This window comes from Urocampus carinirostris, chromosome 4 (genome assembly GCF_059441175.1).
Source record: "Urocampus carinirostris isolate Australia breed hairy pipefish chromosome 4, RoL_Ucar_1.0, whole genome shotgun sequence".
In the NCBI taxonomy this organism is placed as follows: Eukaryota; Metazoa; Chordata; class Actinopteri; order Syngnathiformes; family Syngnathidae; genus Urocampus; species Urocampus carinirostris.
In genome coordinates this window covers 36,123,260-36,138,571 of record NC_142352.1, presented here as the reverse complement: position 1 = coordinate 36,138,571, position 15,312 = coordinate 36,123,260, and the positions used below count along the sequence as shown (strand labels likewise).

Here is a 15,312-nt window from a genome sequence, read left to right as displayed (position 1 = left end):
GTATTTTACAGTAGTGCAACGAGTGCAAGAGGAGCAGCTAACCAGATGTGCAAAATGGGCAGTCAGGTAAACAAGTCAGGTAAACAGTAACAATAACACTGTAGTACAATAGTGCAGAGGAGAACAGATGTGCAAGGAGTGGCTATCTATAAAGAACTGCCAGTAGTGCAAAAAAAAGTCAAACAAAACCAACAGATGTACAGATTAGCAGCAGTTTAGATTTACTATGTGTTTGTTTGACCATTTAACAGTCTAATGGCCAGGGGGACAAGACTATTGTGGAACCTGGTGGTCCTGCACTGCACACTGCAGTACCTCTTCCCAGAGGCTAGCAGAGTGAACAGTCCATGATGGGGGTGAGAGGGGTCCCTGATAATGTTCTTGGCTTGGGATAGGCAGCGCTTCTGGCCAATGTCCTGAATGGAGGGGAGAGAAGTCCCGATGATTTTCTCTGCTGTCCTCGTCACCCTCCTCACACTACCCCAGTCAGAAGCGCTGCAGCCTCCACACCACACAGAGATACAGCTGGTCAGGATACTCTCTATGGTGCCCCTGTAGAATGTGATGAAGGAGGGTGGGGGCAGGTGGGCTCTCCTCATCCTCCGCAGGAAGTACAGGCGCTGCTGTGCCCTCTTCACCAGTGATGCACTGTTCACGGACCAGGTGAGTTTGTTTGTGATGTGCACCCCTAGGAACTTGATGCTGCTGACAACCTCCACAGCCTTGTTGTTGATGAGAAGTGGGGCATGGTTGGGCTGGTTTTTCCTAAAGACGATAATGATCTCTTTAGTTTTGTCAACATTCAGGACCAGGCTGTTGTCCCTGCACCAGCCCACCAACTGCTCCACCTCCTCTCTAGGCCAGGTCGTTGTCGTCCCTGATGAGGCCCACCACTGTTGTGTCGTCCGCAAACTTCACGATGTGGTTTGTGGCTGACTTAGGGACGCAGTCGTGTGTCATCAGGGTGAACAGCAAGGGGCTCAGGACACAGCCTTGGGGGGAGCCCGTGCTGAGAGTGATGACCTCGCATTTTGTCTATCAGGTGTTGTGGGATGATGGTGTTAAATGCTGAACTGAAGTCCAGGAACAGCATCCGCACATGGGTGTTCTTCTCCTCTACGTGTGTCAGGCTCAGGTGAAGCGCAGAGGAGATGGCATCCCCGGTGGAGCGGTTTGTCCGGTAGGCAAACTGAAAGGGGTCGAGTGAGGAGGGGAGACTGGAGGTGATGTGCTCTTTAACCAGTCTCTCAAAGCACTTCATTATGATGGGAGTCAGTGCAACGGGCCGGTAATCGTTCAATGATAAGATCTGGGGGTTCTTTGGCACTGGGATGATGGTGGCAATCTTGAAGCATGATGGTACCGTGGCTTGTTTTAGCGAGGTGTTGAAAATGTCTGTTAGTACACAAGCCAGCTGATCGGCGCACTCCCTAAGGACCCGCCCTGGAATGTTGTCAGGGTCTGGAGCCTTCCGTGTGTTGACCCTTCTCAGGGTCTTCCTCACGTATGTTGAGTCCAGGAGGAGTGCTCTTTCGTCCTGATGTGGAACCGCTTTCGCTGCAGGGGTGCCATTTTGTGCCTAGAACCTCCCAAAGAAGTTGTTGAGGTCATTCAGAAAGTCCATGCTAGTGTCCTGCACTGGGGCGGTGATTGGCTTGTATCTGGTGATGGCCTGAATGCCTTTCCACATTTCCCTGGTGTTGGTTGTGCTGAGGAAACGGTCCTGGATTTTTTGACTGTGCGATCGCTTTGCTAGTCTGATAGCACGGTTCAGGTTAGCCCTCGCTGATCTCAGCGCCTCCTCGTCACCAGATTTAAAGGCAAGGTTCCGTGCCTTTAGCAATTTGCGTATCTCAGAAGTTATCCAGGGCTTCTGATTGGCACGGGTGCAGATGGTTTTGGTATTGCTGACGTCTTCTGCGCATTTACTGATGTAAATAAAAATAAAAGTACTTTATAAACCTTTTTTTTTCGAATAACTTCTGTACTGTCAAATCATACATTTTAGATATCTCATCTATTCTCATCTCATCAGCTGCACCGCTTATCCTCAGTAGGGTCGCGGGGGTGCTGGAGCCCATCCCAGCAATCATCGGGCAGTGGGCAGGGGACACCCTGAACTGGTTGCCAGCCAATCGCAGGGCACATGGGGACAGACAACTCACTCGCTCAGTCACACCTAGGGACAATTTGGACCGGCCAATTCATCTGAAATGTATGTCTTTGGAACGTGGGAGGAAACCGAGTGCCCGGAGGAAACCCACGCAAGCACGGGGAGAACATACAAACTCTGCACAGTAAGGCCGGGAGCTGGATTTGAACCCACGCAGGAGGTTCCCACGACCTCAGAACTGTGCCGCACACGCACTAACCACTTCGCCGCCGTGCTGCCCATTTTAGATATACGATTGTTTAATTTGCGCAACTGTACGGATTAAGGACAAGATCCACTTTACATAAAACTTTGGCGCCACCGTGTCGACGTTTTGGAAAACCGCATTTACTCTTTGGTTACGTCCTACAGAAACCATATATTTTCCATTGCCAAACATTTTTTTAAAAGCGCCAGGGAGTCACTAATGAGCATCAAAGAACCACAAGTGGCTCCACAGTAAGTATAGCGGACAGAAATGCCCTACTGTGTTGCCAATAGAAAGTATATTCCTCTGTTTAGACAATCAGAATGTAAAATACGATGCACGATGAAAATCATCAAAGTGGCCAAACCGTGATAAGTTAACCGTGATACAGCAAGGGATTCCTGTAGTCTTATTTTCCCTTAATTTCACAAAGATCATGTTGGCTCAGCAGGGACGCTTACCGAACACTAAAGTCAGTGTTGGTGTTCTACGGTGAGGAGTTGAGCAGGGCATTGTCTCATGCAGGCAAACGGCTGACGACAAATCCAGTCATTCCAAGATAGGTTAATCTTTCGAAGTGTTGGCCTTTTCAAGCAGGATGTAAAACACACACGTGATATGTTTCAGGAGAATGTGCTAGTCTCAACCAATTAGGAGTAGTTCTCCGGAGGTGGAAGAACGACCTTTTTGTGTAATTAGTTATCTTATTTAAAGCAAAGATTTCGAATGGAATTCCTAATTAGTTGTCATGAAAGGCAAATTAAAAGAGTTTTGTGATCCCCCAGGGACCTAAATGTTTTCTTTTTCAAAAGACTCTGGAGCGTGTGCACTTTTTCTCTCTCCTCATTATGACTGCTCTGTAGTTGTGTGGAAGTCTGTCAGAGGAGGATGGTTGGCATACCTGCAGAGAGCTCCCCTAACAAGCCATGAAATACAGGTAGAGGAGTCTGCCCTCGGCCTCTGTGGCTTGAATTTGAAGCTTTTTAGATTAATTTGCACCTAACATTTGTATTTATATATTTTTCTTTGTGATCATAATGTGGAAACTTCAAGGGGTCTGCTTAAAGGACGGCAAGATGGAGGAAGGGCTGCAGACTAATTGATGGATTCCAAAGCAGAGCTACACCAATTAGCCTTTACTTTTCACATCCAATAATGAAATAAGATGTATTAACACCACCACACAACACTCTTATACAAAAAGGTCAGTGGCTAATACGATGATTTATTTGACCTCGGAATCAGACAAAGCAAATATTTTTCACACTTACGCTTTTGTGAGTAGATGGTTAAAATGAATGTGGCATGTCATTTTTTTTAATCAACATTTCAATTTTGTTAAATGGTGTCTTCTTTTCAGCAGGCAGAAGGCAAAATACAGACACAATTAATTGAACATTATCACTAAAAGCGAATCTTAATTGTCGATACAAGATATGTATACGTGATCGGCAAAGATAGCTTAGCGTGTCGATTTGGAATATAAATATATATTATTCGGCCAAGGCAACAGTTTGAGACTTTGATACTTATGGTGGCAACTGACCAACTTGTGGGCAATTTATAATCAGGAAATATCGGTTACAATTTGATTATGAAATTAAAATGAAATTGGCTTTGTTTACCCTAAAAAAAACAATAAACTATCTCAATGTTAAGGGTTCAATTATTAAATGATTATTACATTTCCAAGAAAAAGAATCAGTATTTATTTACTTGGATCTGATAGATACTAAAATTCCGAGTATTGCCTACCCCTAATACACAAGCGTCAACTGAACTTTAGATTTTTTTGTTAACAGAAATCGTGATTCTGGTGGTTTGTTTTAGTTAACTTGTTCTTTTGAATGCAAAGTTTTCCACTTAGAGCTTTTGAATACGTTGCCTTTCGGATTTGGGGTTTTAAACTGCTGTTCTTCTTAAAAGTATTTCCTTGAGCACATACCAGTGTGGCGCTAATCGAACAAAAAGTCAGTTGTAGACGAGCACACTTTATTGTCAAATTTCCTCCCAGTCCAATTAAAATGAACACATTGAAACAAACACTTCAGTTCACCAAGGACGTTTTTTTTTTTCAAACGGCCTGTCCTTGCTGTACATGTTTGTGCTCTTTGTGTTTTCAAGGAAGGAAGCAATGTTGTTTAACACGCAGGCCAACCCAAAAAAAAAACACTTCTTTGAAGGGCAAACATGACAGGCGCAGAGAAACAGTGTGCAAAGTGAAGCTGAGTTTACAATTCGGCATCAAGCACAAACAGCACGTGGACAAAAATCAAACACAGCAGCAGCGTAATAGTCAAACAGCAGACATTTGCTCTCCTTCACTTATCTATGAAACTCCCCAAAACAGACGCACAGACACACAATACTCCATGTCACACATCTCTGCCTTTAGAGGTGGGTAGCCAGCCGCACTCACCAAATTCGGGCAACCCCCCTCCTCTGGGTGTCCAATTTTTGGAGGGGGCTGGTGTGGGGGGAACGTGTTCTGAAAGAGAGTGGCAAGTGGCGTCCACTGTGTGTTCTTTTAGCCAGATCAATAGCTCAGTGTGTGAGAGAGTGTCTTAAGAGCTGTTGTGCGCTGCTCTCAGCTGTGGCTGACCTGTTAGTGCTGCAGAGAGGGAGCCGAGCGCCCCTGCCTCGATACCAGCCGTGGCCTGAGGGGGGCTTTTAGTACCAACACAAATGTCAGCCACACATAGACTATTAGTGTTTAGTGCAGTTATTAAATGGACTTTATTTGTCCTTTAGGAGGCTAAAAGGCTCACTTAAAGGGGGCCTGCGTGACACCGGGGCAATTTGCGAGTCGGCTAACTTTGGGCTCGCTCGTTGCAGACGCTCCAGCGCCGGGGAGTGTAAAAGCGCTCGGCGTGTGTGCCAAGTCGAGTGAGTGCATGCTAAAAGGCACTTAGGCCTTAACGTTACTCACCAGGGCCCGCTAGCAGCGTGTTTTGCGGTCAGAGGCTTTTTAAAAGGTTAATGTTAATCTATACAAAACAAAGCCCATGAGGAGCTTTTTACGGCTCTGGACAGTTGAGTGGAATAGGCTTGATGAAATGCTAACTAATGCACTACGCGGCTGGCTGTAAGTACCACAATACGCAAAATAGATCCCGGATTTGATGTATTATGTATCGCGCTTTGCCACTGCTGAGAGTGATCATGTAACGCGAGTGTTACAGCGTGTTCTTAGCGGCACGAGCAAGCGAGGGTTTCGTCGTCCAATGTGACCCCGCCTGTGTTTATCTACTGTACACGGAAGAGGGTTTTTCCATACGAAGCAGGTCGGACGCTTATCGAAAAGAGGGCGCAAAAGTCACTAGAGCTCCTACTGCCGTAAATCACACGCGGCTGTTTGTCTCCTTATCACTTCAGGTGTGCCGATGCTCTCCGTCCAGCCCAAAGGGAAGCAGAAGGGCTGCGCTGGCTGCAACCGCAAGATTAAAGACCGCTACCTACTCAAGGCCCTGGACAAATACTGGCACGAGGACTGTCTGAAATGTGCCTGCTGCGACTGCCGCCTCGGGGAGGTGGGCTCCACCCTTTATACGAAAGCCAACCTCATCCTGTGTCGCCGGGACTACCTGAGGCAAGAAAGACACACAATCACTTCACTGCAGTCGCCGCTAACACAAAAGATAGCGGGCTTCACCGCCGCCGTTCGCGAGAGGTAAAAGCGTCACAATAGGTTTTATTTGCCATTTAGTGGGCGATTGCAGGCGTTTAGACTCCAATCTGTGCACATTTTCTTTTTCAAAGTGAGATTATTTTAGACATTCAACACTCAGAAGACTTGAAAAACGAGAACAATCCCCTTAAGCTCTTACGCCAGAAAATATAGGGATTAAATCATCTTATTTTACCTTTGATCCAACGATATGAGGGGCATTTTTGGAGTAAATCACAATTGCTCTCACATAAAACATCATACTTTCACAGGTGCACAGCCGTACAGTCATACAGACACAGTCATTCCCAATGCACAATCACTACGAAACTGTCTTTTAAACACTCCTATGCTCTCTCACACGTTTTATTATACTTGTATAAATACACAGCAATTATCTTTCATACATACAACTATACTTTACTCTCATACACATTCTACAATGATTTCACTCACATACTACCATACTATCACACACATACTACTATAGTCCGTCGCACCCTATCAGTTGCTCTTCTACACACACATGCACTACTATAGACTTTCACTCACAGCATTTTACTTTTACACGTACACACACAAACACTAATATTTTTCTCACACACCAAAAATGATATACAGTAGCTATATGGGTTTATCACACATTGTGTGATGATCATCTCACCTCTCAGTGTTGTTGCACACTGATCTGTATGTGTACTGTATGTTGTACAGTTCAACGTCAAACTAGATTTGCTCCCAGAATAGTAGTATGTGTGAGAGAGTAAAAAAGTATATGAGTGAGAGTATAGTAATATGTGTGTGACAGCATAACACTATGTGTATGAGATTATTTTAATGTGTGAGAGAGTATAGTAGTGTGTGTTTAAGAGCATAGCAATATGTGTGAGAAATTATAGTAGTGAGTTTGGGAGAATATAGTTGTATGTGTGAGAGAATGGAATAGTGTGTATGTGGGTACAGAATAATATAGCATAATAGTATCTGTGCTTGGGTATATCAGTGTGTGCATGATAGTATAGTTGTGCATGTGTGAGAGTACAATGTTGTACTTTAGAGCAATCATGATGTACTTCTAAAACGGCCTCTCATACAACGTCGATGCCTTTTCTTATAAGATATTTTGGTGGAGACGGTTATCAGCAGGAACTAGGGCGCTTTGTTCACGAAAACCACGCCTCTCCCACACAAATAAAAAACGAAACATAACACAGGCATGCTGAGCTACACTTGCGTAACTTTTAAAGAACAGACACAAAGTCGGGATTTCAATGTATTCAAAGAAAAAGCTCTGGCTTCTCAATTATATGTTCCAGTTATGTTCTAGATCTAAAAAAGATTCACGCGATGAACGTTAATTGTATCACTATCGTGTGAGCATGATTGAGACAACAAATTCACAAAGAACGAACACACAACTTCAGTGGGCACCTTGCCATTTTCACTAGATGGTCAGGGGAGCTGGTTGAAATGCATGACTGTGTTAGGAATTTATAACGCTAAAAACACTCTGACATCATCTAATAAAAGGATCCAGTTTGGGGGATTGTTTTGTACAATATGATGACAAATTCACAAGATTTTAAATTTTTACAAAACAACCTAATTTAGGGACAGTTATTTCAAACAAATTGACACACTTTCTTTTTGACTTGGTGTTTTTATTGAATATCAACCCTGCAGGTTGGATCAACATAACTTAAGTAATGGATCAGTTCATCCTTGCCCAAATTAGGCTATTTTTGACCCAACTATTGAACAGAGCAAACCATATTTACTGTCTGTGAGGAATTGACATTCAAAAATGGCCAAAAGCTTTAAATTGCTGTTTCATCCAGATTTGTCTCCTATGAAATGCACAACTGTTTTTTAATACCTAAACTTACATCTAAACTTGCTTGACAATGGTATTCCATCTCTTGTGAAACACATTACCTTTTGGGAAAAGCAATAACAACAACGAGTTTGAAAACAATTTGTCAAGCAATGAGATGTTTTTCATTTTCCAAATCTGACATTCTTCTTGCCTTTTTCCAGAGCACACTAAAACAAAATCAAGGTCAAGGCAAAGCGAAAATCGCAGCAAATTAATTTCTCTACACAATACAACAACCTGCCAAGGATTTATTATGTTTTAGATATTATTTTAAGACTGAAATATACTTCTTTTTTCCGGCTGCTTTAACTGAATTCAAAACAACATAAAATTTTAATCTTTCATTTAGTTATGTTTTGGGAAAAAAAACGTTGTATTAGTCATTCTGGGAATGCAGCCTTTAATCAATACTAGTTTAAGTGATGCACCCAAAAAACATTTATTTAAGGGTGCATTGTGAATGCTTCATCCTATATGTGAAGCTCTGGCATGGTGACCCTCCTCGTGCTCGCTTATTCAAAAAACTAGAATTAGTATTGACTTTATTGTCACCGATAACACCGTGGTGATCATTGTTTACAATGAGATTAGACCTGGCACCAGTGTTCCCTCTAAACTGCGCGCTTGCGCAATTGCGCACTGCTCGCACATTCTCAGCGCACAAGAAAATCTAGCCAGCGCACAAGGGTCCTAAACGTCTCTTCAGGTTGTTTTTGCTTCTTTAATCCCAACATGACCAAATATTATGTAAAAATATGCACAAAATGACTTAAAGGAAGGGGGGAATAGAACAAAAAAGAAAAAAATACCAAAATGAAAAAGTAGTGAAAAGCTGAGAAAAAAGGAAGAGGAAAAAAAGAAGGAAAAAATTAGAAAAAAAAGCCAGAAAAAAAGAAAAGAAAGAAATGTAGGAAAAAAAATAGAGAACAAAAAGAAAAAAGTAACAGCTCAGAAAAAATAAACACAATGAGATTTTTTGAAGGGATTTAAAAAAAAGTAGAAAAAAACACGGAAAAAAATAAGAAAACGTTTGTGTTGCATTCAAATAATTTCCAATTATATCAAGCGAATCTTGTTGCCAACATTGTACTTCCACTAAAAAATGTGATTAAGTACAGTTCTGTATCTTATAACCGACTAAATAAGCCCCCCAAAATGTTAATATCATGCGACAAAATAGATCAGGAAATAAAAAGAAATGGCTATCTTGTGAAAGAATTGTAAGAACAAACGACGTTTGTAGGCCGTACAACCTTTGCAATAGTACATGAGTCAATTCATTCAAAAGAGAAAAATAATTTAGCATTGCCGGAAACTCAGCAAAATGTAACTTGATGTCAAGTTTTAGACATGTTTGATAATTAATTATCTTGCCACACTTGGGATTATGGTTGCTCATTGTTGTTTCAAGCGTTGCTCACCGACTTTGTGTGAACGCTCAGACCCGTGGAAAATTAGAGGGAACATTGCCTGGCACTCCAGGGTTAAAACATAGTTAAAGCCTTAAATGTAATAAACAAGATACATAAATGTCACGATGAAAAGGAAAACATATTTATAAGGCATCAATTATAATACTATAATAAATAACATACAAAACCCTATTTTTCTGTACAAAGCCAAGATACATGTTTTTTACAGTCTTGTGTGCTTGGCATAAACTTTGTTTTAAGGGACAGGGCAACAGAAACTAGGACCTGAAATAAAAATGACATTAGAAGCTAATGGGCGCTATTGCGCACTCACAATTGAAAAGTCAGGTTTCTTTTTACTCATCTTATCTAATATGGATTGTGTACAAATACAAATAACATTGATGCTCTGAAGCAGGGGTTTCCAACGTGGTGATCGTGGGCACCAAGGTGCACCCTAAGGACAGCTGAGCTGCTAGGGACCTGTCCTGGAAGTAGCTTACCAGTGCTGGGTCATTGTGATTTTCTTGTAAAAATATTATTATTATTTTATTGGCTGAGTCTATTTAACCCCCCTTCAAAAAATAACCTTGTAATAACATAATAATAACATGTTAAGTTTTCATTTTGGAAATGCATATGAAACTTGGTGCCCTTTGCACTAATTAGTAAAAACGCTCTGCTCTAAAGTCTACAATACTACTTTAAAAAAATGCTCATGGTATTGAAAAACAAATATTGGGGAAAGTACTTATGTATCAATATCCAGACATGTTTTAGACATTGATTAAAAATGAATATCTTACAATTAAGTAGCTAAAACATTGTAAATATATCTTATACAGCATCTATTCAGCATCCCTTTTTGAAAAAATACTAAGGGTCAAAACTGGGATGGATCAAAACTTCAGATATTTAGTGTTAATTTTTAATGAGCATACAAAAAACACTTGAAACTTGTTCTTTTTAATTCCATTTTGCAAGTTAGTCTCAACTGTCAAATTGCACATGAGGAATAATAGTTAACATATACAAACTGGCATCCTATGTGATCTTGTATGTGTCCAAAAGTGAAAACAGAAAAAAAATGGCATTTATGTGTTTTGTTTTATTGAATTTTATTAAAGCTCAAAGTCATATAACACACTATTATCCGCATGTAATGTTATTCAAGCATGGATCTGCAAATACATTGGGGAACTTTAAATTAACCTGTAGATAAGTGGGAATAAAAAAATGAGGTGATCAACCACTTGCAAAATACAATATTGCACCACATCTAGTCAAGCAGCAAAACAAAATATAACAAGACAACCTAATACAGCCAGCCACAGTCAGCATACCTGTAAAACTTATTTAGGTATAGAATGAATAACGACAATTATACCTGTGGCAAAGAAGCAATGGCTCACCTAACTTGGAGCAGCCTAACAATGAAACAGTATGGTGTCACCATAGCAATAACCGTCTGACCTCCTTATAACGAGAAACTACAAAATCAAATTGTTATCAAGGAGCATTTTTTTCTCCTTGGTAATATCCAGACATACAGTATTTCTTCCGTCCACAGACAAGAGTGGCCTTAAAAACACTTTTCCTCAGCTGACATGATTGCAGCAAACAGACGACTTCAAAAATTACTGTTTGCTGTTTTGCTAACCATTGTCTCACTTCTTTGCTTCGTTGTTTTTTTTTGTCTGTTTACACGAAGGAGTGTGTGACGAATGTCATGTCAAGCGAGCAGAGAGAAACCTCAAGGTGGCCTTGTTGCTTCACCATTGTCTTTGTCTCCCCCGACACTCACACACAGGCTTCAGATCCCCCTACCATCTGCTAGTTAAATTAAACATGGCCATTTCCCGAGCGTTAAGTCACATTCCCAATGAGATCGGACCACTTATCCGAGAGGGAATCCCCCAGAGGCTGACTTAGAGATGCTGGTGCCCTTGCAACCCGCCCCCTCCTTTTTAAAGCCTACCTCCCCTGAACTGTCCTCCCCCAATCCACCAATTCCACCTCTGGCCACGTGTCCGTCCAATCCCTTATTGATACCTTCAGCCTTCTTACTACAGCTTTTAATTGGTTCACTTTGATGATTTGAAGCAGGGGTCAGCAACCCAAAACGTTGAAAGAGCCCAATTGGACAAAAAATATATATATACTTTATCTGGAGCTGCAAATAATTATAATCCTTACTCAGCCGCTGTGCAGCACAATAAACATTATAATCCTTATAATGAATACAACACTTGCTTTATGTATCTATACTACCTGCATTAGCTATATTAGCATGCCATCAGAATGACTAAGTTAGATGCAGCGCATCCTGTGGAGAATGATGCACCACGCTATTACTCTGAAGTAAGAGAGTGCTTCAAGTTAAACTTCATTACAATATTAATGAATTACAGTATGTTTCATTTCCTTATTGAAATTGAAGAAATGCAATAAAGAAATGCAAATTTTAATGTTATTTTTATTTTGAGGATTCGAAAAAGAAAAAAAAACGGAACTGGCATAAGGGCTCCTGCTTCGGTCAGCAAAAAGAGTGCAATAAAACGCAGCATAAAAATAAACTATTAGCCTTTTGAAAAGGTAAATAAATTTACATTGATACAGTTTAAATTCGGATTTATGACAGCCCTTTGAAAGCAGCAGCGCTCTGGCTTACAAAGTTCGGCTCTAACATTGGCTACACGGGTCAGAGGAAAAGAAACAAAGGAGGAATGTGCCGCAGTTTTGCATTGCAGGTACGTTCTCCAGGCAGGAATTCAAGCCTGAGGGCCACAACTCCACATAATAATATATGTTTGCTACCGTCGAGGGGAAGGCTTGTATCCCATGTTTTTACAATCCGATACCAATGAGAGAGCGGCATTCACTCACCCGTAAGTTCGCATCTGCTGATCTCTCTCGTCTAATAGTTCCCCCCATAGTCGAAGTGTCATATTTATTCTATCCTTTTTACAGCATTGGTTAAATGTGTTTGTGTCATGTGCGTCCTCCTACATAAATCCTATTAAAACAAAAATAGATTTCCGTACTCTGTTTTTTAAATTTGTAAACCTTTTTGGAAAAGCGCCAGGAAACCACTTAGCAGTGCTAAAGAACCTCATACTGCTGCTGAGCCGCGGGTTGCCGACCACCAATTTAGAGCAATATGTATCTACAGTTGAGAGATTAGCTTTTTTTTGCATAAAATGGGGCTCACTTAAAGGGGGCTGACAAAATTGTGATGTATACAAAATTACAAAAAATCGAAATAAGTCTTTGCAGCGACAAAATATAAAAAATAACTACGTTTTAGCTTTCATAGGTTTTCTGTTCTGATTGTGGAATGTTTCCTCCCAACTGCAGCCACATATACAAAAATAACAAGTAAAATTTTAAAATGTTGTTCTTCGAGGACGTCAAAAAACTTTTCTTCTAAGCCAAAAAATAAAGTCAACTTATCCTAAACCAAAAATTAAGTTCTTGTTCAACACTGAAAGTTAGTGTGGTTTTTGTTAGTTTGTAAAATCATTGCTGTTCTCTGTCATTTACGCCAAACATTTCTATCATTTATGTCATCAACGTTGAATGGCTGCATAATAATTTGCAGTATTACAACCACAGTTTTAATACATAAGTCTAAAAAACTGACTTGTGTATATTCTGTTTACCTAAATATTAATTATTGGCCTCATGCAAATTACTCTCCGGAAGAGACCTAATTTATTTCATTTTTAGGTAGCCTTGACCTGGAAAAAAAGTGCCTTTTAACAATCTTCGGTTGGATTTTGACTTGAGTGGTGCATTATTGTGCAGTTTATTGGTGCCTTTAAAAACAAATCATTTATTTCATTTTGAAAAATGCAAAAGTTATAGGGTTGTGTGAACATCTTACATCCACTACAACTTGGCCCTGCTACCTTGTTCTGCTTGGATCCCAGCGGTACCCTGCATCTGCAAAAAGCCTGTAACCCACTTCAGAGGCGCTTACTGATGTCACGTTTGAATAGATGTAGCACCTATCCTTTTTAAAATTAATAGAGGTAACACCAATGTCAAAATTAATTTGAACAGAATCAGTAAATTTAATGAACAATGAACAAGATAATAGACAACACCCATTCATCCATTATCTGCACTGCTTGTCCTCAGTAGGGTCACAGGAGTCCTGGAGCCCATCTCAGCTGTCCTCCAGCAGTGGGCAAGGGACACCCTGAACCGGTTGCCAGTCAGTTGCATGGCACACAGAGACAGACAACTCTTACAACTTACACCTACAGACAATTTGGACCGGCCAATCAACCTGACATGCATGTTTTTGGAGTGTGGGAGGAAGCCTGAGTGCCAGAAGGAAAGCCACGCAAACACAGGAAGAACATGCAAACTCTACACTGGAGAGCTGGTAGCTAGATTTGATCCCATAACCTCAGAACTGTGCCATAACAACTCAGCATAATGTGCGGCATAATAAACAACATCCAGTGGGGTTGCGGGGGTGCTGGAGCCCATCCCAGCTATCTTCGGGCAGTGGGCAGGGGACACCCTAAACTGGTTGCCAGTTAGTTGCAGGGCACACAGAGACAGACAATTCACTCGCTCATTTACACCGAGGAACAATTTGGACCGGCCAATTAACCTGACATGCATGTTTTGGAATGTGGGAGGAAAGCGGAGTCCCCGGAGGAAACCCACGCAAGCACGGGAGAACATGCAAACTCCACACAGTAGGTTCGATCTCATGAACAATAAACAACATTTGACATATACTATATAGTAAAACAATCTTATTTGGTTTAATTTTGATTTACTAGCCCCCTTTTTGTTTCTTTTTCAGTACGATTACTGGTAATCTACTCTAACTTCAGTTGTTGAGCAGTATTTAGTTGCATAATTTACATTTATATGCACTGATAGGGTTTAACGATTAACGTTAATCTGTTTCGGGTCAGAATTTAACGTCAAGCTATAACACACATCATTGACAATTCTACTGAATGACAAGAAAGTTCATCATATAAGCAGAAAAGACAAGAATGTTCTTCAAATAAGCAAAAATAAAAAACAATCACACATGTGTATTGCTGGTATATCTAAGTTCATGAGTCCACAGTCAAAGGAATAATCCTCTTCCCACCGCGACCTTGGAGTTCTATGATGAATCAGATGCTTGCTGGTTTCTTGGTGTGGGGTAGCTCTCTACTCGTATCACTGACATTCCCAATTGTTCAAGGAATCAAGGAAATTTCTCCCGAGGGAAAACAACCTGGCCAAAATTTGTAGAGTTTGAGTTTTTCTTCCACTGTGACTGTCATGATTACTGATTCGGGGCACCTGCGGCTGCCCCGATGGCACCAACAGCCTTATTCGCTGATTGACTTATTGCCACCTTGCCACCTTTTAAACCCCCCGACTCCCTGTTACCGGCGTCCGATCGTTGCGAACCTTCAGCTCCCGCTAGGGCAAGCCTTCCCAACCTGACTCCCTGTTTTTGACTCCCGTACGTTTCCCGACTTCGACCTGTTTCCGTTTGATCACGTCTTTGCTCCTGCACCCCGGTAACCCGACCTGCTTTTTCCTCTTCGACACCGCTATCGCTCGCCAGAGAAGTGCCACTTCCGCGCCACGAGCGACCTGCTCCCCACAATCAACGATCACTGGATCGAGGGTGCTAGCTTACGTCTCTTTTCAAATAAAACTAAGAAACTAACTCAATTGGGTTCCCGTCTCCATTCCTGGTTCCTGACAGTGACACTGTCAGGGGGGGAGTCAGAAGGAGGAAAAAGAGGATTTTTTTTTTCAAGCAATGTCTTGTTAATTGCTATTGATAATCTCAGTTCTTATCTGTCACCTATGCTGACATCCCTGTTCTTCCCGCAGCGAGCATTGACGAAAGACATGCTATCGCTTCTTCCTATAATGTCTATGATGTGTTTTCTTACAAAACTTTGTTGAAACGGTGAATAAGAAAGCATTGCTTGCTAATTAAAATAATACTTTTAATTTTAT

General features: G+C 41.2%; 1 protein-coding gene across 2 annotated transcripts in view; it reads left to right on the top strand.

Annotated features, from left to right (window-relative positions):
* The window catches only part of lmo1 (LIM domain only 1), a 64,673-nt gene that overhangs the window by 29,401 nt on the left and 19,960 nt on the right, over nt 1–15,312 (top strand). Inside the window, exon 2 of one of the 2 annotated variants that reach the window (XM_088334385.1) lies at nt 5,736–6,030. In XM_088334385.1, the coding sequence (XP_088190511.1) occupies nt 5,736–6,030 (295 nt within the window). The remainder of the gene's footprint in view (nt 1–5,735; nt 6,031–15,312) is intronic. The other variant, XM_088334386.1, reaches the window with a different exon arrangement.